The sequence below is a fragment of the Idiotropiscis lumnitzeri genome, chromosome 5 (genome assembly GCF_059441095.1).
Source record: "Idiotropiscis lumnitzeri isolate Australia: NSW breed Sydney's pygmy pipehorse chromosome 5, RoL_Ilum_1.0, whole genome shotgun sequence".
Taxonomy (NCBI): domain Eukaryota; kingdom Metazoa; phylum Chordata; class Actinopteri; order Syngnathiformes; family Syngnathidae; genus Idiotropiscis; species Idiotropiscis lumnitzeri.
The window spans coordinates 7134109-7157905 of NC_142395.1; the positions used below are offsets into that span (position 1 = coordinate 7134109).

Here is a 23797-nt window from a genome sequence, read left to right on the forward strand (position 1 = left end):
CTAGCTCACATGTGCCCCAGTAAAAAGTTTCTGGTGATGCCTTTGGGTGTGCAGACTTTGTATATCTGTTGCATTTGCAGGAATGACATTGCAAGTTGGTAGTGCTGTTCATTATCAGACTACATTTGTATTTCTTCTAAAGGTATGGACACTTCTCTGGGATCAACAGAAAAGTGCAGCTGACCTACTTGCCCTATGGGCAGCCCAAAACCTCAAGTGAAGAAGAAGGCATGTTGTAAACAACTACAAATAAGCACACATGAGCAACTTAAATTGAAGAAAATGCTGGGGGGTGGAAACATTTGATTTATTTTTAGTTTCTTTTTTTTTTTTTGACAGACACACGAAAGGAAGGTCCATCTCTGCTGCTTGTGCTGAAGTGGGGAGGAGAGCTTACACCTGCTGGAAGGGTGCAGGCTGAAGAGCTTGGGAGGGCCTTTCGCTGTATGTACCCTGGAGGACAAGGTGAGATGAAAAACTGTCTTTTCGTGCTTTCAATTGACAACTGGAAATTGACTGTGTTTGAAGACTACAAATCAAATTCTTTTGTTTTTTAACTAAATTAAGTAGTTCTCTCTCAAATATATTAGTTAATAACTTCAACAAAATTGTCTTATTGTCTTGTAACAAACATTGCAAAAATATAGAGGTGTAAATTGTATTGATTGACAGCTATTTTAATTATCAATTACTAGTATAACGCCATTGTTTAGCTTAAAATTGTCCAAATCCTCTCATTTCACACTCTCAACAGTAATTATTTTCCATTTTCTGTAGAGTGTAATGACAGCAGACCTATTACCTTCTGTGTTTACTCCAAATAAGACATTTGCAAACATCTGCACTTTACTTGAACAAAACAATGAGCAAACCAGTAACTAAATCAGTTTTAGTCAGGTTGGTAAGGACAACATCAATCCTGCGAGTGCAATATTGCTGAATCGTTTAGTTCTACCAAATAAACAATTATAACTGGTTAATAGACGTTACTTAGGAATTTTTATTAATAAAAAAAAATAAATGCAATCTGATCAACACAAGGACACTGAGAGGAGTCATTTTGACTGTTTTCAAATTTAGCTATGTTGCGCATAAAGATATTAGATTCTCCATGGCTTCTTGAATTTTGCTAATTCTGTATCTATGTCATTGCCATGGTACAATTTTATGGGATTAAAATATCTATAAATACTTATGAGTCATTGTTATTTTAACTACAGCATGCCGGTCATTTTGACAGATCTACTCAATCTTACGCTTGTTGCTTTGGTACTGCACCATCGGGTTTCCATAGCAACCAACGGCTGCGTTGAGAAGCACTGCTAGTCGCCATGATCTTTAAAAAAAAAAAAAATCTTAAAGAGTGCAGTCGGCATTACATCTGCTTCAAAATATTGAAGAGTCTGACAATAAAAGTCCCCCTGCCCTGGCCAAGAGAAGCTATGTTGCATGTGGTAAAATAGGCTGTTCGATGTGATAGTCATGATAATGTGGACAGTTGAAATCAATGAAATAATGACTTTAATTTGGTGTTTTACAAAAATATAATGTTAATTCAAAGTGCTGTCCCAAGTGCCGTATGTCATCAGAGGTAAGTGAACAGGAGACATCTGTTTATATCCGGCCTTGTCTTCAATTTTTTTTGTAGGAGACTATGCTGGCTTTCCCGGCTGTGGGTTGCTGCGGTTACATAGCACTTACAGACATGACCTGAAGATATATGCATCTGATGAAGGCAGAGTACAGATGACTGCTGCAGCTTTTGCAAAGGTATCAGGAAATGTAATAGTTATGTTTGATAGTATTCCTTTTTTTAGGGCTGGGCGACATGGCAGAAACATATATTACGATGCAAGCATTTTGTATAAATGGATTTGGACAATTGTTTAATAAGGAGAAGTATTAAATGGGATAAAGATAAACTATGATAAAACTATCTGAAGAAAAAATGTAAGTCAGTGAGCAGTTGGTGGCCAAGGCTGACAAAAACAGTTCCTCTGCACGCAAAACATGCTTTTGTGTTCTACCTGTTACATTTTGCCTGCCTCCTGAAGAATGACTTGCAATTCGAGATTAGGGTTTTGTTGCTAGTTTTTTTTTAATTGAATATTCTATCCAACATATTTTCTATTGATATTGATCACTTCTCTATTGCGTCTCTATTGCAATGCACACTGATGTTGTATTATCGCTCAGCCCTACCATCAATGCAACACATTTTTGTCCAAAGTGAATGGCCTGCTTAAATATTTATTTCTTGTCTGTGAACAGGGTTTGCTGGCCTTGGAAGGTGAGCTGACTCCCATTCTGGTGCAGATGGTGAAGAGTGCTAACATGAATGGGTTGCTGGATAGCGACAGCGACTCGCTGAGTGGCTGTCAGCACAGAGTCAAAGCCAGACTCCATGAGATTCTGCAAAAGGACAGGGACTTCATTGATGAAGACTATGACAGGGTGAGTTGCCTTCCATGATTATCAGCGAGTCTGATGTCGTTACCCTTCCCAAAAAAGATGTAATATTGATGTGTGTGTACAAATCTGTTTGTGACAGCTGGCACCAACATGTAGTGCATCATTGGTGAATTCTATGAAAATAGTGCAGAACCCAGTGGCCACATGTGACCAGGTGTACGCCCTCATTCAGAGCCTAACTGCACAGATCCGCAAAAGAATGGAAGATCCCAAGTCAGCGGGTGAGTCATTCAATTATTAGTGCCTTCATAAATATATCTAAGTCCTTCTCATCTTTAAAAGGAAAAAAAATACAGGTTGGGTCAGAGATGGAGGATGTGTGGACTGCAGAGTAGAATGACATTTTTTCAGAAATCAACTATACCGTTCATCACGGGTTTGGGACAGTACACAATATTAAATTAATGTGAACAGAATTATCCACTGGGGGGAAAAATACCTCAGACAGATGCACAGCCATTTTAATGCATGCTGACCTATAATTGGGAGCATTATGGGACTGGTAGTTGTTTTCGGACAAGACAGGAATTATTTATCATATTTTATTTTTTTAAAGTTTACGCTCTGAGACTAGGATGGGATTTTTTTCCCTCTGTGGGAGTGGCATAGGACGGGATTGAAAAGCAATTCCCATGTCACACTCTACTGCAGAGATGGTGGACTATTATTGTTGTATTGCACTGGAGAAGGGAGCTCTCTAATCTCGTTGCACACTATACAATGACAATAAAGGGATTTCTGATTTCAGATTCTGATTTCTCTATTTGCATGTAGCAGACAATCACAGGCACACTTACAGTATATCTTTGTTAAAGCTCTATCACTTAATGCTACTGCATGGCTGTGTGCTGTACTTCGCTATACAGACAATGCCTCGTCAAATGGAACCCATCGAGAACAAGAACTCTCTTGCCAAAATAATTCACACACAGGTCCGGACGTCAGTGACCTATTTCAATTATCTTGCGTATCTTTAGAACACAACTTGGAGACAGGTTTTCCCCGCGTGTCTGCTGGATGTGCCCCACCTGTCACAGATGTCGTCAAAATAAGTGCGGACCACATTGCGTGTGTCTCGTTTCTTTGTGAGGAGTTTAATGACTGAAAGATCGCGAAAGTTGCAAGTTGTTCTTTCTACATCTCTGTGTGCCCGCCCCTGTTGAACAATTGTCCTCTAATTTTATTTATTGTTTTTATATTTTTCCAAATATTGCCATATTAGAAAGGATGCTGTCAATTAATTTTTGCTGGCTACAAATTTGGGTTTGGTGGTGCTACAGGTACTTGGTGCAACGCTAGTTTTGAAATTCAAATCCAGTATGTCTGGGTCACAAAAGCTCCACGGCTTTGTGTACAACTCTGCAACGGTGCAGTTGACAGTGTGACGTGCATATTTAACAAACGTTATTTTGTGATTGATAAATATCTTAGTATATTTCTTAAAATTGTGCGCATTTGTGCATACTCTATAACTTGTTTCTGCACTTGCTATCCTCAGACCTGCAACTTTACCACAGTGAAACATTGGAGCTGATGTTGCAGCGCTGGTCTAAACTTGAGAGAGACTTCCGCATGAAGAACGGCCGCTACGACATCAGTAAAATACCTGACATTTACGACTGTGTAAAATATGATGTCATTCATAATGCCACTCTGGGTTTGGAGGACACACTGGAGTTGTTCAGACTTTCTCGTGCTTTGGCTGACATCGTGATCCCGCAGGTAAAAAGAGGACTACTAATATTGTCACGAAAAAAAAGTTGGTTAATCTTTTTTTTTTGTTGAAGAAAAAGAAAAGATTTGTATTGCTTTTTGCTTAATTGTATCGATCGTTCCAAAAAAAAAAATTCTATTAAGATGAATGTGGAACAGTGGTTTTTTTTAAGCCTGAGACTGTTTCCCTTAACCCCCCCTAGAGGATATTCTTCTTCTCTTGACCATTCAGAATGAATGTCAGATCAAGTCAAAGTAAAAAGCTCAACTCGCACATAGTTGATCCATTTCGGATCAAATTAGGTCACCTGAAGTGCTTTTTGGGAATGATCTTTGAAGATCATAAACTGTACAGCAGAATATACAGCCCAAGTCTATTGATGATCGGTGATTGGCTTTTTTTTTTCAATACTGCTATAGCAATTTGAGCCTTCGTACTTCAAGATACAATTGCATTACTTGTACTTCAACAGCTCGTCTTTTTTCACTTTGTTTTGTTGCTGTAGGAATATGGCATAAATAAAGCTGAGAAGCTGGACATTGCATATGCCTACTGCCTTCCACTGGTCAGAAAGATCCAACTTGACCTTCAGAGGACTCACGAAGATGAGTCTGTCAACAAGCTGCACCCTCTGTGAGTGTGGTCCAAAGGATGGACACAAATCTTTAAATGACAGCTGAGAATGTTTTTGATTAAGTGGCAGATCTTGTTTGCAGATATTCACGCGGCGTGATGTCGCCTGGGCGGCATGTGAGGACACGTCTATATTTCACCAGTGAAAGTCACGTCCACTCTCTGCTGAGTATTTTCCGCTATGGTGGTTTACTCGATGTAAGATGTTAATCTCTTTGATTGTCAAACATATCATCTGGCAGGTCACACTAAAACAGTTTGTCTTTTTTTTTTTTTTTTGTTAAAGGAAGAGAAAGATCAGCAGTGGAATCGCGCCATGGATTACCTTAGTGCTGTTTCTGAACTCAACTACATGACTCAGATTGTCATTATGCTTTATGAGGACAACAATAAGGTGATATTTTGTGTTCATTATCTTTAATTGTCACCAAAGATGAACTGCAGCATAAATGCAAATCAAGCTGAGAATACATTGTTGCGAGAAAAATGTTTTACAATTACTGGCATTTCTGCATTAAATGGTCATAAAGTATAATCTGTCTCTTCAAGTCAGAACTATAGAAATTGGGTCAATATCTCTATAAATAACGATGTCCTCATCTGAATGACTCCTCTTTTTTTAGTTCAGCTTTAAATCTGGTGCGCTTTATTGTACAAAATTACAGTATAATATAGCTCCCCCTGTTATTGTCCACCCTGTCAGCAAGCTCACATATTTTGCTTTTTGGGTTTACATTGTCCTCTTGGATTTAATTTGTTTATTTTTATTTTTTAAGTGTGGGAGCTATGCCAACATGCACTTCTAACAGCATAACATTTACTTCATCCAATGATTATGAAGTGCAATGAAAAATCTCATATCACACATAATTGTGTTTCTGTTTTATATTAAAAACATGTCAATTTAACAGTGCGGAGTGGAAATGGTATGTACCTATGCCTTTTGGTTGAGCCTCCTTAGGCAGCAATAATCTCAACCAGAGTTGAAATGCTCTTTCTTGCAAACTGTATATGAAATTAAGTGACGCTCGCATTTTTTACTGCATATTTTACATTTACATTAACAATGTTAATCTGTGTATGATAGTTAAATTATAAACCTTATTTTTATTTAAAGGATCTCTCTTCAGAGGAACGCTTTCATGTGGAGCTTCACTTTAGCCCAGGAGTAAAAGGTGTTGAGGAAGAAGAGAATGCACCCACTGGCTTTGGGTTCAGGCCAGCCTCTGCAGAGGTAGCAAGACAGGTACAGCGCAATCAAGCCTTTCAAAAACTGTGGATGTGGTTATTGGCAAGGAGTGGCATGAGCTCTCTTTTTGCTTCTCATTCAGACTGGACAAAAACAGACAGACCCAGGAAGCCTGGAGGACCTCTCGCACGATGAGACGGACAGGGCTGTACCGCTGTCTGAGCCAATCACCATACAGAGGAGATCACCACTTATACGTAATCATAAAACTGGATCCATGGAGGTTCGTTGTTCATATATTGTTTATTCATAACAATCACACTACTATCCTCTGGTATTTGCTGAAAAACTTCCCTATTCGCGGGTTTAGGCCTTGAGTTAGTCTTGGCACCGCTTACGACGCTAGCTTTGTGTCCTGTCTTGGCCCGTCTGAAGTCAATGAATATTTTGGGGGTTTTCAAAACACCTGCTGGACCCTCTCAGTAAGGATGTTTAAAATCACCAAAAGAAGCTGATTAGGGACCTAAAAATAAGATGACGCCCTCTAAATCAAAATATAAGGCTGCATTTTGTTGAATGCCGAACAAAAGTTAGGAGAGAAAAGTCTCACTTGAGATCTTGGCTTTTCCAGATGCTAATACACAATCTATTATGATTTTTGCATCCTCCACATCTCTGTTTGACTGGTAATCAAACTGCAATTGATCAAGTTTACCATCTCTAAAAGACACAAGAATGTTTTTCTTTTTCTTCCTCCAAATTGTTGATTTGATTTTTGATTTTTAGAGTCATTATTTGATTCGATACTCAATTATTTAGTTAATTAGTTTACACCACATAAGCAAATTTTTAGACTAGTCTACAATGATTGGTTTTATCTTGTTCTTTATTCTTATATGACTTTAGTACTGTAAATCGCCTTACAAAATATGGGCTCCAAATGTATGATGCAATTTCTATTATTCACTAATGGCCAAATTAAAACCAGTTATTTTCAATATAAAGGTAACAATCTTGTTTTCAGCATGACCAAGCAAACGAGAGTGGCTTTAATTAGGTAACAGCCTGCTGGGCTGTCTTACTCATAGGCCCCAGGGCTGACCCCAATATGCTTGTGTCAACGATTGAAACCATGCAATTCTGAGTACACACAGCCCGTGACCTATACTTGTAACCTTGCAAGCCTTTGTTCGATCACAAGGACTCACCAATAAGTGCTCCTCCATCTCGCCGTTGTGACAGTTGTAAAACACACTCCTACTACATCTGTGATATTCCAATCATTGTCCTTTTCATCAAAGTGAGATGCAAGTTCATTTGGAATATTGACTGATAAACTGCCGCTGCAATGTTCCTGTGAGCTTGGCTGTGTAAACAAATGCTTGCCGGAACCTATATTTTATTGAATGCGCTAAGAAAACAAGACAGTTAATGTTCCCACTGATAAACTGTTTTAGCTAATAATCATTAGCTTTGAATTTTATGGTTGCAACATGTTCCAAAAAAGTTGGGACAGTTGGGAGTTGTTTACCAGTGTTACGTCACCTTTTCTTGGGACAGCATTCAATAAACATTTGGGAACCGAGGACACTAATTCTTGAAGCTTTGTAGCTGGAATTCTTTCCCATTCTTGCTTGATGTGGAGCTTCAGCTGTTCAACAGTCCAGTGTGTTTGTTGTCATATTTTATGCTTCATAATGCGTCACAGATTTTCAGTAGGAGACAGGTCTCGACTGCTGGCCTGACTCTCTCTCGTACTTGCACTCTTTTACCATGAAGCCACATTGTTGGAACGCGTACGGAATGTTGTTTGACATTGTCTTACTAAAATAAGCAGGGGCATCCATGAAAAAAATGTTGCTTGGATCACATCATCTGTTTCTCCAAATATATGTTTCAGCTTCAATGGTCTTTACACAGATGTTTGTTATCCATGCCACTGGAACTAACACAGCCCGATACCATCACAGATTTTGGCTTTTGAACTTTTGCGTCCTTAACAAATGGTTATTTTCCTCTTTGCTCCGCAGGACACGACGTCCACAATTCCCCAAAACATTTTCATATGTGGGCTCGTCAGCTCACATAACACTTTTCTAGTTTTATCAGTCCATCTTAGATGAGCTCGGGCCCGGAGAAGCTGGCGGCGTTTCTGTGTTGTTGATGAATGGCTTTTGCTTTGCATAGTATAGTTTTGAATTGCGCTTACGGATGTAGCGCAGAACTGTCTTTACTGACATTGATTTTCGGAAGTGTTCCTGATCCCATGTGGCGATATCCATTACACATTGATGCTGGTTTTTTGATGCAGTGCCACCTACGGGATCAAAGGTCACGGGCATTCATTGTTGCTTTTAGGTCTTGACGCTTACATGCCGTAATTTCTCCAGATTTGAGATTCCCAAACGTTTATTAAATGTTGTCAAAAGCAACGGTGATCATGTAACACTGTGATGAACATGACCCTGATTTGAACATGATTTGCAAATCAGTGCATTCTGTTTTTGTACATGGCACAACGGCCCAACTTTATTGCAAGTATACAGTATATAATAAAAAAAAAATTGCCATTGATTTCGAGTACTGTATTTTTACGGTCGAAAGACGCGCTGTATCAGCAGTACCTCCGACCAATGAGAGATGTCATGGCAACACGTCTGATTGACGTCAGGGGAGGGACTTCACTGGTCACCACACTCCTTAGAGTCACGGTTTCAAATCAAAACCAAAAATATCTCAGCATACAAGCAAACAAAGAAATAAAACATGCATCTCTCATGCCATTCATATCCTCAAAAGAAATAAAAATAACACAAAGATTACAGCAAGGCCATTCAGCCTTTGCCAATCACTTGGCTATTTAGAGGTGTGCTTTGGGCAGTGTGTTTTTATGTATTTTTTTATATTTTTGCAGTCAGTTGTCTAAACCCGTGACGTTTCTTGCTTGCAATAACACGAATGATAAGACAGACTACGACATCGTGGACAGCTGCCCTTTTGTCCAGCTTTCTCCTACACCTTCACCCAAACACTGTATTCACATAATGTATTTGTCACAGTCAATTTGAAGCATAGATGTCTCAGACTTTGGCCAGCAGGGTGTGCCAACATGCCCTCTGAAATGCACCAAGGGGAACAGGCTCAATGGTCGAGAGAGTTGCTGAGTCCATATAATAGGCGTGTCGCATTACAAGGCGCCTCGTTTGTTTTGGGGAAGATTTGGGTAATTTTAAGGATATACTGTATATTGATATGGGGGTAGAAAATGTTGTCTATGTTTGGCTTCCTCTGCTTCAATTTGAAGCTATCATCAGCTATCATGACTGCAGTGTTGTATTGTATTTCCTAAAGCTGAAAATAACTTTCTCTCCAGGTTCTGTCAGAGACGTCATCCTCCAAAGTAGGAAGTTATCGCCTCTTCTCGTTTTGCTCTCGTCAGTCGCCTGACATTAAACAAAGTGGGTTAGGTAAGTATCACAATACTTTTAAGGTGCATGCATTTAGATGATGATGATGATGATGATGGTGGTGACGTGTGCCATTGTGCTACAGGCGAAGAATCAGCACTAATCTGATCCGTTATTTTATTTGCTCAGACCACAACAATAATTCTGAATCAACATATAAATTGGACCACAGGTGCATTGCACCTAAAATCACAATATGACAAGAGCAGGTGTGAACCTCCCGTCAGAGAAAATAAAATTGGTCTGCCCTCCCCTGTTTCACTACCACACTGAGCTATAAATAGCCATATGAAAATGATTAGCTAATTTTAACAACAATTTAGAAACTTGCAAAACCTATTGAATATTTTTATGTCACCGTGGGACTCGCATCCAAATAATGAATCGCCACGCCGTGCACAATGATGGTTTTAGGGCTGACGTCGCTGTAAACCCTTTTAATGTCACAGGATATAAAATAGGTATCTATTTTTATCTAAACCTCCCCTGAAGTCCTCCAAACTTTGCTATACTGTTTTAGAGCTTTCCAACTTACTCCTAATGGAATGACGCTTTATCTTTCAAGATTTTCCAAACTGAAATCCCGATTTGCACACAAATGTAAATTTTTGGTTGGCTGTGAGCTTGTGGTGATGCCAGACAACATACCAGAGTAACAATTTTGGTGTCAGTGAGCCATTCCTTGTGATTCCTATGATATATAAATTCTTATTCAGCAGTCATGCAGGAAGAACCTTAAATTGGAAGTTAGCAAGTTTTCTAATTTTGAAGACCGTAAATTCATATGAAAACATTCAATAGTGGGTCGTCTCCAGCCTTGTTCGAGAATCACAGATATGGGGGAGACCTTAGTTCAAGTTGCATGGGTTCCTCTGGTTCTGTCTGCATGTTTATCTTTTCCTACAGTCTTTTTTTTGTCTTTTCTCTCTTTCTGTCGCTCTTTGGATAGTAATTTGAGTAACAGCATGTTATGTGTAGTGGTGACTAACCCCCCGCCCCCCTCGCAGGCTCTCAATGTGCCGGGCTGTTCAGCACCACTGTCCTAGGTGGGTCCTCTAGTGCCCCTAACCTGCAGGACTACGCACGCGCACACCGCAAAAAATTCTCCACCAGCAGTCTATCCTACAAAGACGGTATGTGTTTGAGACACAGCACTGCAGAAAAAAAACAAGTGAAATTTTCAACTTTGGCTTGACTATTAAATACAACATCCACAATGAGGCCCAGTGGAGAATGTGGGCATGTGCACGTACTGTATACAGAAGTACGTTGAGAAGTTAAATTGAAAATGTTTACAGTTCTTACCATCTTGAAACTTTTCAGCAGTAGTACATGTTAAGTAAGAGAATGATTATTATTCATTCCCATAAATCGAATAATTAAATGTTCAGTCCTGTTTTAGTCAGTACATATTAAGCTTCATATTCATTTTAGTCGCACAAATGTGTTTTCCCCATCATTCTTTCTCCACACCACTTTGATTAGCATGTTTCATTTCAGTAGTTCATATACATGCTTCTTCGGGCCCAGTTCAAAACTCAAAAGGATAGTTGGAACAACTGCCTCTTGAAATGCAATTTTCAGCTGTAGCGTAAGATCATTATTGTACTTCAGATTGCGTCTTTCAATTGCAACACTGCTTTTGCTGTGACGGTTTGATTTATGATCATATTTCACTGGTTTAAATTTCTGGTAGTTGTAGTACTCTAATGCCATAATTGTGTTGTGTGTCAGTGATCTTATCCATCAGTATTTTTTATTAGTAGTATTTGTATTTTCATCAACAGAATCTGGTGTGACTTTTTGGGCCTGCATGTATGGAGGAAAAAAAATGTTCATCTGTTCATTACTTGGCTATTACACTCCTACTCATTTGCTGTTTTTATTTCCCGCCATGATCCTGGCTGCACTGACTTTCTGTTGTCTGTTCAGTGTTCAGTTAATACTGGCACTTAACTTGAGGATCAGTCCATATTCAGATAAGTGCAATCAAAACTACGGAAAAAGTATTTGCCTTATTTTATAGGTGAGAAATCATACATTTATGTATGGCATCATCATAATTGTGACTTTCTGTGTTTTGGCCTAACAGGCAAAAAAAACTTGCCCTTTTTTATTTCAATTGGTACAATGTCATAATGTATAGATTATTCCAACCAAGGGCTTAAGGATGCGTTTTCCTCTGTGCTGCCACGGTTGCGTCATGTTTGTTGTTCAGTAGGTGTCAGTGTTGTATCATCTAAACGTTCTTCTCTTCACTGCTGCCATCGTCATACATAGCACTTGTTCGTCTTTTTCATCCATCTTGTTGCGTCTCGTTTTGAGGATTACTGGACACATTTTGATCCAGTCTAGCGCTGGTGTCATATATATTTTTTTTTATTTATTTTTTTTTTTTTCATACTAGAACCAATAAATGTAGAGAAGAGCCACTAAATCTAGTCAGTATTTTTCATTGTCCATTACATTAAATTGAGAGTTCATAGTGACAGCTGGTAAAGTTCCCATTTGACTGATGAACCAGGGTTCAAATATGAAGGAAGGAAAATAGACCTAAATTACTAAAAACTTAATATTATATGATCAACAACTTACTGTGGATCCTAGTAACATTAGTGAATTTTTGTTTCCTCAGAATTGTTGTCTATGCCAGCAGTAAAGCGATTTTCTGTGTCGTTTGCAAAGCATCCGACTAATGGTACGTCTGCTTCTTTCAAGTATATTATCACCTCACCTTTCTTCTGTCTTGCATGTCTTCAAACTTTTTTTTTTTACCTTGTTTTTTTCCCACATGGCCCTCCAGCATTTTATATTTATTTATTTTTTTTCCAGATTCTTAAAGATCTACTTACATCGTTGGTCTCACTTTTCTAACATTGACATTCTCTTTTTAACCAGGGTTCCCACTAATTCATAGATTTGTGCAATGGTAATTAGATATTTTTTAAATTACACATGGATTTTGATTGTATTTTTGTATTGCCTAATACAGTATATTTTCAATATTCTTGCACAGACTACATTCCATTTGTAGGGAAAAAAACATTGAAATGTACAATTATTTATTTTTTGCAAAGATCCAACAATTCCCTGGCTGGTAGATTGACTTAATGGACACAGTCAATGGATAGTCTACTGTTAAGCAATCGATTTAGAACTATCTTGTGCCACATGAGTCACTTGTATTTTAATTGACTAGTTGATCATGAGGTGTTTTAAAGCTCAGTTGCGCTCTGCATTACTTTTATGTCATTTCAATTCACTGTTTTTGTCTAAAATCCTTTTTGACGCACCAATCATGCAATCACTGCTAGAAACCTGGGTTTACATCTTTTCCTCCTCAAAAAAAGTGCGCTGCATTGATTGTGTTCAAAATATACAGCAGACCTTCTGTATGTTTTTCATCATAGATGGGATGGGCACTTTACCCTATTTTGCCATTCCATCCCGCGACCTGGGAACCCTTCGGTCCTCAAATTTTCGTCCTTTTTCATGAACAGCTTTGTACTCCGTCTTTGTCCTTTTAAAGCAATTCTGTCCTTGCATTTATATTTTAGTATATTCTTAGTTAACTTTCTTACTAATTTATTTTCTCATTGCCCTTTAAAGTTATTTAAGGTTGAGTTTTCAAGCATTGAAAGAATTTTACTTTCTTTAAAATTCAAAGATGCAAAAGATTGTTTTTTTGTTTTTGTTTTTTTTAATAGTTGCACAAATTTCCACATGATATGGCACAAAATATTATCTCTGAGTTCGAAGAAAATAAAGAGAAAATAATAACATGAGATTAGATAAATATGATAAAGGGAAAAGGGAGATAGCTTGAGTTCCTCTCGTCATTCCTCAGTTCATCATTTTTTTTTCAAGCCGAACCAACCTGTAATCATCAATTGGTCAGTCCGTCAGGCAATCTGTCAGTTAGTCCATCGGTCCTTTTCACATGCCAGTCTATTGAAATGATGACTGCCAGCAGCTGGTTTAATTTAAAGTTTAAAATGGTTTACCTTAAACAGAAGCCAGCTCTGTATTGTGTCCTCCCCCTCCTCTTCCTCCTTCTTCTTCTTGTTCTTCTTCTTGGTTCACAGGCAGCTCTTTGGTGCATACCACCTAAAAAAGCGTTTCCATATATAGTGAATGCTCCGCGATTAAACGCATGAGAAAGTCTTGATTATATATATTTCGCCAAGATTTAACAGAAAAACACAACCATAGAGTTTTATGTGCAAAAATTAATGCACATACTTAAATTGTTCCACTCAGACATTGTAGATTTGTGTTGTCATAGCAAAGTGAAGTGACATCTTCTGGTTCCACCTCCATAGCCAATCCCTGCCAGTTTCCCGTCCAAAGACAGCAAAACAGACGTCTCTCACCCAGTACGTCACTCTGACGGAATGCCCACCTCTGATTATTTCCATAATCGGCCATCACTACTTTAGAGGCGTATTTATCTGAAAAAATGTCGCTAAAATTCTGACTTCTACTCCATGTCTTAAGGAGCACTGAACTTTACATAGATACTGTATCAATTGTTTTGGAATATTTTTACACAGTTATCGTTTTGTTGTGTTAGGAAAACAATACATCTTTTTTTCACGCTCTCTGTCAGATTAAATCTGTGATGAATAATGTGTGTGAATTTAAAGTAATTTAATTGTAGGTTTGAGCTTACTGGGATTTTGCATTTGCGTAGATCTCTGATGGTTGTCTGGATAAATGTGACATATTGCATGTCTAGGTGTTTGTGTGCACCCTAATAATATGGTAGAAATTATCAATATAGGGGAAATCAACTCCAAAAAATGTTGGGCAATAAAAATGTTCTATGCACGTTCACTTGTCCAAACATGGCAGTCTGATTAATATTTTGTCTGTGGCACGATTTAAGCATTTAAGTCACTTCTGTCGAATGAAAAGGACACAGTGTCTCAGGTCGCAACCAATCACACCTCACCTGTTTACTGAAGATGAGCCATGATTGGTCATTAGATGAGAACTCGCAATTATGTTCAGGGGGCAATTACTTTTTTGTATGGTTTTCCCCCCTTGGAAAATAAAAATATTGAGAAGCATTTTATATATCCCTGGGTTGTCTCGGTGTGATAAATATGCAAACAACCCAGAAATCAGCAAGGGGGTATATGTATGGGGCTTTTTATTTATTTATTTTTTACCATTTTCACATGACTTGAGTATTCTAAGACATCATGATACTATTTTTCTTTTTTATATATATATATTAACTGTATATTTTCTGAATGTGAACTCTAAAACGATCTGTCTTAAGTAAATAACATTTGATTCTTAGTTCTTTGTCCCGCCTCCTCCCACAAACACACACATAATAACACACAAATAATTGATCAATAATTGAATTGTGTAACACTAGCCACGCTGGAAAATAAAACTGCTTTTTCAGACCAAATTTGCAAATGCCATGGGAGTGTTGAGTCAGAAGCGCCCAGTGAGGCGTACTCCGTCTACCAAATTCACAAACGCATCGAATTAATCTATTGCCCCGCAATCAAAATGACTAGGATTCTTTATGCCAAGCGCATGGGCACCCGTCTACCAAAACAGGGCTTCTCGAGTCGATGTCAGTCAAAATCATTACTCTCATACCATAGCATGCAAATATGGCCGAGAGGTAATTGTTTCTTATATTATCCACAGCCATGGTTTCATGAAATTAAATGCACACATGCCAACCTTGCACACACACACAAACACACCCCAACACACACACTTTTTTCTGTTGTTTCTGGTTTCACAATTGTTTTTATTCTTTTAGAAACAATTTTTATGTGTGTCGGGGGTTGTGTTAAGAATTCTATGCTGACAATTTTGCTCACAAGTAAGGGTGGGAACCCTGCTTAATTTATTGCACATGTTCCATTTTCCCCCATGCATACGAGTATGTAGTTTGTGTGTGTGCGTGCGTGCGTGTGTTTGTATGTATGCATGCATGCCTTCATGGTAACTACGTAAAATGCACCTGTTGTAATCATTGTGAGGGATTTGAATGAAGTCCATTGTTTGAAACCACACTAACACAATGTACTAACCCTTGTCCTGTTCTCTCTGCGTCAGTTTTTTTGCTCTCACAAAATAATTGTGATTGTCCTGTTCTCCTATAAAACAAAAAAGTCTGCTCCTAGATTTAAGAGTTGTAATTCCTCAAACACATCTGACTTAGATCAGTGCTTAGTTACCGAAAAGGGAAGCAATAAACATTCCTCATCCATTCTCCTTTGTCTATCTCATTTAAGAAATGTCACGTTGGCTCAATCCCACTACCCTTGTACCCCTGTGTGTTCCCATCGAGGGTGCGAGTGTTCAGGGTGTCCCAAATCTGCAAAGGGCTCTGTCGGCCCGTCCCGTTCTCGCCTTTGTTCCGCACTTTGGTAGAGTCTGCATCGATGTAGCATATTACCCACAATTCATTGCGGATGTGAACAGAATAGTGGGAAAATGGCGACGTCTGGTAGAATTCCCGTGGCTGTGTATATCGAATTGTTAACAAACATGACATCTTGCTGTATTTTTAGTATGATTTTTGAGCAGCCAAATTGCCAAAACTACACCGGTTTTGCCATGTTTGATAACTCATTTCTGACATTGTGGTACACACCGATGGCGTGACGCGCACTGTCCCAATTCTGCAATTTTTGCACACTTGTAAACGCCGCCCTCGAACACTTTGTGCAGTTTAACTAGGTGTGCACTTCATTGAAGCACAGGAAGATATGGTTCACTGACGATCACAGGCTTAATATTGGTAAATTAAGGATCCTTTTGTGTCTGTGTGTGTGCACGTGATCAGCTGTGTTTTGTTCTGTCCACTGTGATATAAAATATCACCGTACTGAACTTAAAGGCAAGTCAACCCCAAAACAATATGTTCTTTGCGCCTGCACTAATCTAAACATGCATTCTAATTAATATTGCGTTTGTGGAATATGCGTTCATCATGAAAAGCCAGCCGTTTTTAGCAATCTTGAAAGGCCTTGCCGTTTTGCTACTCTTTTAATTGAAAATGACATCAGGGCTGGGGTAACGACCAAACACAGCTCACCTGTTTTTCTGAAGCTGAGCTGTGATTGTTCGTTATCTGAGCCATGAGCAACTGTGATGTTATTGTCAGTTAAGTGTCAAATGCCCGCCCGCTGAGATGGACAAAAACGGGTGGATTTTGATGCTTCACACACATTCTACAAACGCAATATCAAACAGAATGCCGTTTCAACGAGTGAAGGCGCATAAAACATGTCAATAATAAAAACTTGGGGATTGCCTTCCCCTTTAAGTAGTAAATCCTGTCATATAGTCAGCCTGGCTGTTCCCGCTCATGTTGTGGTCGGGCTAGTGGCGGTTGCCAAGTTAACAGTCCGAGTTCTGTGATTTCAAGACCTGATGTTATGAAGCTGACATTTGTGTTTAGCACTTACATTAGCGTGGCATCTTCAGCTTTTTCTGATTGTTACTTGTGAATGTTAGGTGAGGGCTGTTCTGAAAACGTTTTGATACTAAGTTCATTATTAATGGCATGGAATCTCAAGAAGCTGTTAATCACTTTTCCTCATGTCCATAATTGGTTCCAATTAAATAGCCTTTAGGAACTTCTGGTGGAAAAAAAAAAACAAACTCTGCTGTCCGCTGTCATAAAAACATTAAACAGCTCCCGAGCTTGACTTTTGTTGATGCGTAACACGTCTTAAAGTCAACTGTTAACATTTCTAACTGGAGTTTACATCTTCCCGTGCTTGTGTAACCCTTTCCCCAGTTACTAAGGCTTCCTCCGAAAACATGCATGCTTAATTAATAGAAGGCTGTAAAATTCTCAAAGTTGAATGTGAGTACCTGGTTTCTTTGTTTCCTTTATTTGACTGGCTACCGGTACGGATCGTACACCAGCCCTCACCCAAAGTCGGCTGGTATATGTTCCAGTCACTCGTGACCCTAGCATTAGGTAATCAATAGATGTGGATGCACATTCTTAGAACTAGAATAAAAATAATTTAACTGGTCTGGAAAACATGCAAGCATTCAAGCATCTACCTTAGCCAGTGTAGTGGGGAACATCAGAAGAGGAATTGCTTTTGGTGATTCACTATCGGGGGACGAAAGACAGTTCTAATGTATTACTCTGGTCAACGGCAAATTTTAATCAGAGATGGCTTTGTGCCCCTAAATGTATTTTTGAAGCTGAATTTAGAATTTCTTTAGTTTTGTTTGTTTTTGCTCAGATGTTTCAGAAAAAACTTGCACCTGATATATATTACACAAAACACGAGAAAAATAATCTAGAAAAGTTAAAAAAAAAAAAAAAAAACATAAATAATAAATTAATTTGACCAGTGTTATTGTGAACTTCTGCATTGTATTGAGCAGCCAGACAGACATGTGCCACTTCTATAGGTTGGAAAGAAGTTTAATTTCCGGTCACCGCACCCATTACTCGTTGCAATTACTGCTACCCTGATACGGTGGCAAAGCAAAAGTAAAATGTGCTTGTGATGGGACTCCTTTGATATGCTCACTGCGCTGCAGTCTCGCAAATACACTGCTCATGTTAAAATTGTGATTCCACACGGTTTGAGAAAAATATATATATTTTATCCACGCTGCTTTGAAATGAAACGTTTTGTATAACTAGATTGGTTGAAAATAACGGCACAATTGGTGGACGCCAGCATCCAGCTCTCCCCTCGTAGACAAACTTTGTAAACGTCATTAACAAAGTATTTCCCACCCATCTACTTCAGTTCCTCCTCTCCATCTCATCTCTCACGCTTGCCATCTATCATTTCATGTCTTTTGTACTGTTCCCCCTTCTCTTCTGCTGTGTCCATCCTCGTTCTCCCTGTTCTTCCCCAGAGCCATTGGAGGAGCATCATGTGGCGCAGTTGTTGAGTCGGTTCTCCACAGAACTTAGTCTGGGCTGCCACCTCTCGCTCGACGGTGCACTCACCCACCATCTCCACCAGTGCTCCTACCACCTCCGTCTCTTCCGAAACTGGCTTATCTCTGGCCAGGACCCCATAGAGTACTTTCATGGTTAGCCCCTGGCCCGCCCTATCTGCCCAATCTCATGCCTTGTCCGACCACTGCACACGATGTAGTCTTAGACTGTGCTTGGCCTGTGGTGGACTCGTGTTTTGCCACTTGACGTTTGTGCATGCTTGCCTGTTTCTGTGGCTATGCAGACTGCAAGCTGGCTTGGTGCACATAAACCTGTCTCTTTTCTTCCCCACATCATGTCACCTGAAAACAAATCACCTGCCTATATGAACTGATGAGATAGAAAGACCATTACCCTTGCAAGAAAAATATTTTTTGTCCAGGCATATGAATTAAATACATTTTTAAATCAATTTTTAAAAATTTCCTTCTCCCATTTGTATTATATTTGCTTATATAATACATGTACTGCATGATAATACACGGCTAATAGCAGAATCATTGTGAATATTTCCATCAATTCTAAATAAGCATTTAACAACTTGCATCTTCTTTCTAATGTCCTTATTAGCTAACCAAAACAGCATGCCACTAGGCCCATTTTCAGGTGGTAAACAGGATGCAAAAGCGGGGTTTCGTTAACATGTAAAAAAAAGCCTGAAGGATCGCATAAATCCCTTAACATTGCCAGATGGAAAGCAATTTTTCCCATTGGAATCGGAGGAAGATGCTACAAAGTGGCCCGATGTTCATCTTTATTTAGTGCAGTGTTTGCATTACAGAAAAAGGAAAGAGAACTCGATGCTCACATCGAACTGTACTTACATGGCAGGTTGAGTAACGTAGCTCCTTTGCTAGTTTGTTTTGTTGCTTGTTATAGTTCATAAAAGGGAACTGAGAATCCCGTCAAATTGTTATGATGACTTTGTGGCACCGCATTGTGGGGCTACTTTTTAGGATGCCCAGGGCAAACCGGCTAAGGTAAACATCACAACCAATTCTAATGAATGAAATTGATATTATTTGAAACTATTAAAATAACAAATCGTCACAGCCCCACACACGTCTAGCGGCTTTTAGAGTAAATGTTGCGCATGCAGCTTTTTCTAATGGAGGCTGAAGATAAGGTCTCTATACCCAGCATCTTGTGGGTCTGTTTTTTTGTTTGGTTTTTTTTTGCTTGCATTTTATTGACTTTGCCTGGCCAAGAAGTGTGTGGTAATCAGCTTTATTCAGTCTTACATTTGAATAACTAATAATATTGTGAAAAGCTCTATACAAATAAGCTATCACAAACCTAGATAGCTATTCAACTTTCAATTGAAATTTCAGGATGAACCTAAAATGCTCCAGGATTTATTTATATATATAATTGTTTTTTGTTTTTTTGCAGAACTTTATGTTCTCTAACAAGGAGCTTAATGGAAAGATTCACAAGGGGTATTTTTGTTTTTAATTACTCAGGAAATCCACTTCTATTCCTTTCTGGGCCTCTTTCAGTCCATCTCCAATGCAGCCTGGAGACACCCTAAGTTCAGTGGACACTTTACTCTAAGAACATCCTGTTTGAAACCTCGCAATGGTGAGGCACTGTTGATGTCATCTTGATCTCCTGATGTCAGAATGGGGGCAGCATCTTCAGGCGGACCGTTTCGATAGTGCTAATTCTCCCAGCAAATCTGTTGGTTGATTCAAAGATTGAAAAACTGATGTGAATTCAGTTTTTTGTTAGAGAATATGAAGTTGGCGGAAAGGTAATGAAACACTGATCAGCTGCATGTGGTTTCAAACGGGTTGAGAAGGTCCAATGCAAATCACAACTGAAGACAGCTCGTAATCAAGGGCACCATACAGTCCTTGCAAATTTCACCCTACCCTCTGCTCTCGTGTGCACCTAATTTGGATGCCATGGCAGTCTAATTTTACAATGGTGTAACTGAAAAAAAAATCTGGGGTTGCACCACGTGCAAAATTCCAACAGAAGATGGAAAAAGGTCTCTTTGACTCTAAAGCCTCATTCAACGAGCAAGAATATCATGGTGGCAGTCAATCATAGTGAAGGGCTGGACCCTCCACTGAATGACGGCCCAGATAATCCTTTTTTTTTATTTTTTTATTTTTTTTTAGTATCTGTATCTGTGTGTCTCTGGTATGTGTATTGACCATACCGTAATCATTGCCTTCATGTCGGCGAATACGCTACAAGCCATGCAAATTGCTAAGCTAACCTAGCTAGCAATTCAACACTGCAATTAAGGAAGCACTTGTATGATACGAGTCCACTTTTCACAGAAATGTGGCTGGAAATGTATTAAATCTGATCTCATCCAAATTAGCACAGCAAAATAGGTGGCAAATTAATAAATGTCTGTACATTGGAGAAGAAAAAATACGACTCACTAAACTGAACTGAAAACCGTAAAAGAATTATTGTACGCCAAGCCTTAGATCAGCCAGTGGGAGTGTTTCAATCAAATTAGCTTTGCCCACAAAATAGTTTGCTGAAGTTGTCATTGTGAATTTAAGAAATAATAACTGTTAATATATAAATAAACTAAAACATATTTATATAAAAATATGCTCCAAAAAATTATAAGGTTGCTCCTCAAATGATGTCACTGATTTGCGAAACATCCCCACAGGAAAAAAATCTGTCGATTTTGAGCCGTTATCATCAAACACAAGTACGAAAAACGCCCCACCCTAAATGCGTCAGTAGCTACTGATAGGGTGCTCAAGTTTCATCCAAAGGCCGAATATCCATAATTTTTAGTGTGGTGCGCGTGTACATGTGGACAAAATTGTTGGTCCAATTCTGTTAATGCAAGAATAACCCATAGTGGTCACAGAAATAATTTGAATCTGACAAAAGTAATGGCGTTAAAAAAATATACAGATAAAAATTAACCAGTGACATTGCTTTTGAATTTTGGTAAAACATAAAATACATTTAAAAAAAAAAAAAAAACAGGCATATAAAAAATGATGGTATCCCTAAAAAAGATTGGAATCATTTAATAATGTTCGACCGAGGTGTGTCCTTTAATGAGCATCATCATGAGCATTTTCAAACTTTAGTCAGTCGGCCTATGGAAAGGGTGACAAGTAGTCACTGTGCTGTGTGGTGACGTGTACCACGCTAAACTTGGACCAAAGGAAGCAACGGAGCAAGTTGTCTCCGGCAATTCGAAAGAAATTCATAGACAAGCATGTTAAAATAAACGTAAATGCCTGTAAGACCATCTCCAGGCAGGTTCATGTTTGTGTGACTACAGTTGCACATATTCCGAAATTTAAGTAGCCAACCTTCCCTGGTGAACATTTGTAGAAGGAACTGAAATGTGCCGTCTCAAGAAATCACCCTTCAGCCCAGAGTCTACGGCTGAGAGCTGCAGGAATCTCATTGAAAGTTGTAAAAAATTGTTTGATTGCCGGGATTCTCTTAAAGGTGCAACACAATATGAAGTGCATCATCAGTTGAACCACAATTAGAAAAGAATTCCTGATTTTTATTGGTTAAATTTCATGAATTATTTCTTATTACTTTGTAAGGATCAATTTATTTCTATGCAGACTGTGGGATTTTATTTAAATAACGTAGAGCAACAAGTCTGTCCATATGTATATATGTATGATAAGAAGAATCAAGGTTGTCGGCAGGTGACAATCCATTTTTTAAAATATCTAATTATATAAATGAAAGGAATTGAATAAATACACACATTTGTGTTGTTTGTATTAATAGGGAACTTTTCTAAATTTGTCACCATTGTCAATATGAGCAACTTGTTGCTTTTACTGGAAGCAGTTCTCTCCAATGTCTCTACAAATATTTAATTATAGCTTTGGGTTTGTTTTTTTTATCAGGCTGTTCCAGCTGCTTATAAACAATGAAACTTGAAGCAGAGTGACATTGATTTATTGTTGGATGATTTGTACATGAAAAAGAAATAAGGCAAATTAATGTCAAAGTCTGTTTCCTTGCTATGCTACAAGAAATGACAGAGAACATCTCTGTTTAATTCATCAATAGTTCACCCTCTCATTTGCCTATCCATATCCTGATTTGATGGCAATTTTTTTCACATACATTAAACCGACATGTAAGCATGAGTTGATTTATTTTCTCGGTTTACTCTGCATTTGTACATTTTCAAAGTCATCCTCTGCTGAGATTGTAGATGATGATTTGGAGCTTAATGTTTTGTAACTGAGCAGCTCTGGTGATGTGTGGCTTGGTTGTCCACTAACAGCAGTTAAACTGACTCTGATAACGTGTGTCGGACCTGATGTTGCTGCTGCTGTGTCCTGCTAGAATCAAGTGCGTGTGGGACGGCTAACTAATGAGGCTGTTAGAGTTTTCGAATTTGCTTGGGCTTGTGATTTGTACACTTATTGGATAGGGTGCAATAACGTATGGACATCCAGCATGGATCTTGAATCTTAGCTGTGTGGAGGTGAACGGTAGAATCTGGTAGCAGTTGACATGTTAAGGTGTGATGTGAAGAAAGCTGCATATTGGGTTTCATTAAATTGGAAGTATTGAACTGCTGTCTCATGTGATGTGTCAGCTGGAGTGGTTCAGTCTAGGTGCTCATCTGGCCGTCCAGAGCAACTGAGAGCTGATAATGTATGTCTGTGTGTACCATCTGTCTCTGCTGTACCACAGGCTTTGAAGGCTGCTCCATGGTGCCCTCCATCTATCCTCTGGAAACACTACACAACTCACTGTCACTCAAACAGGTCAATGAGTTCCTCACAAGCGTGTGTGAGAGTGCCGGAGATCCACATACAAGGACCACCAGAGGTGAGCCACCTACTCGATATAAATCTGGGCTGCTGTAAATATTTGGGAAAATTGTCACCTCTTCATCTTTGGTCTTTTGTCTTCGCAGCGTTGTCAGCCATGTTTGGTGCGCACAACCATCCATCAGGGGATGGTTCGTACATCCCCCACAGAGTACTCTCCTCGTCCATGTCTCTCAGGTCTCGTTCAGACAAACCTCCGTGGTGTGAGTATTGGGCTTCACTTGACATTATCGCAGTTATACTGCACCATATCGTTCTTAAGAAGTGTTCTTTTTGCCACACGTTTGTTCTCATGTAAATGTGGCTGACTGCAGTTAGCCTCCAATATCTGAGACATGGTATTGAAGCTGCATGCCGGATATACATGTCTACAGAAAAAGATTAGCCTTAGGTGTATGAGTTAGGGCTGCCACTAGGGCTACCCGATCATGAAAAAAAAATAATAATAATCACGATTATGTTGGTAATGATTGAAATTAAGGTTATTCAAATGATTATTTTTTGGCATGAACACAAAATTGTTTAAATGTAAACAATATTAAGAAAATGTTT

The 23797-nt window shown here is 38.8% G+C and overlaps 1 protein-coding gene across 3 annotated transcripts in view; it reads left to right on the forward strand.

The window, feature by feature from the left end:
* Positions 1 to 23797, forward strand: part of ppip5k1a (diphosphoinositol pentakisphosphate kinase 1a) — a 44378-nt gene that overhangs the window by 17769 nt on the left and 2812 nt on the right. Inside the window, exons 14-30 of one of the 3 annotated variants that reach the window (XM_088295266.1) lie at positions 143 to 228; positions 340 to 465; positions 1649 to 1770; positions 2272 to 2454; positions 2552 to 2693; positions 3971 to 4194; positions 4692 to 4819; positions 4903 to 5017; positions 5106 to 5213; positions 5937 to 6065; positions 6151 to 6291; positions 9382 to 9475; positions 10483 to 10608; positions 12111 to 12173; positions 18353 to 18532; positions 23106 to 23243; positions 23332 to 23448. In XM_088295266.1, the coding sequence (XP_088151392.1) occupies positions 143 to 228; positions 340 to 465; positions 1649 to 1770; positions 2272 to 2454; positions 2552 to 2693; positions 3971 to 4194; positions 4692 to 4819; positions 4903 to 5017; positions 5106 to 5213; positions 5937 to 6065; positions 6151 to 6291; positions 9382 to 9475; positions 10483 to 10608; positions 12111 to 12173; positions 18353 to 18532; positions 23106 to 23243; positions 23332 to 23448 (2222 nt within the window). The remainder of the gene's footprint in view (positions 1 to 142; positions 229 to 339; positions 466 to 1648; positions 1771 to 2271; positions 2455 to 2551; positions 2694 to 3970; positions 4195 to 4691; positions 4820 to 4902; positions 5018 to 5105; positions 5214 to 5936; positions 6066 to 6150; positions 6292 to 9381; positions 9476 to 10482; positions 10609 to 12110; positions 12174 to 18352; positions 18533 to 23105; positions 23244 to 23331; positions 23449 to 23797) is intronic. The other 2 variants (XM_088295265.1, XM_088295267.1) reach the window with 2 other exon arrangements.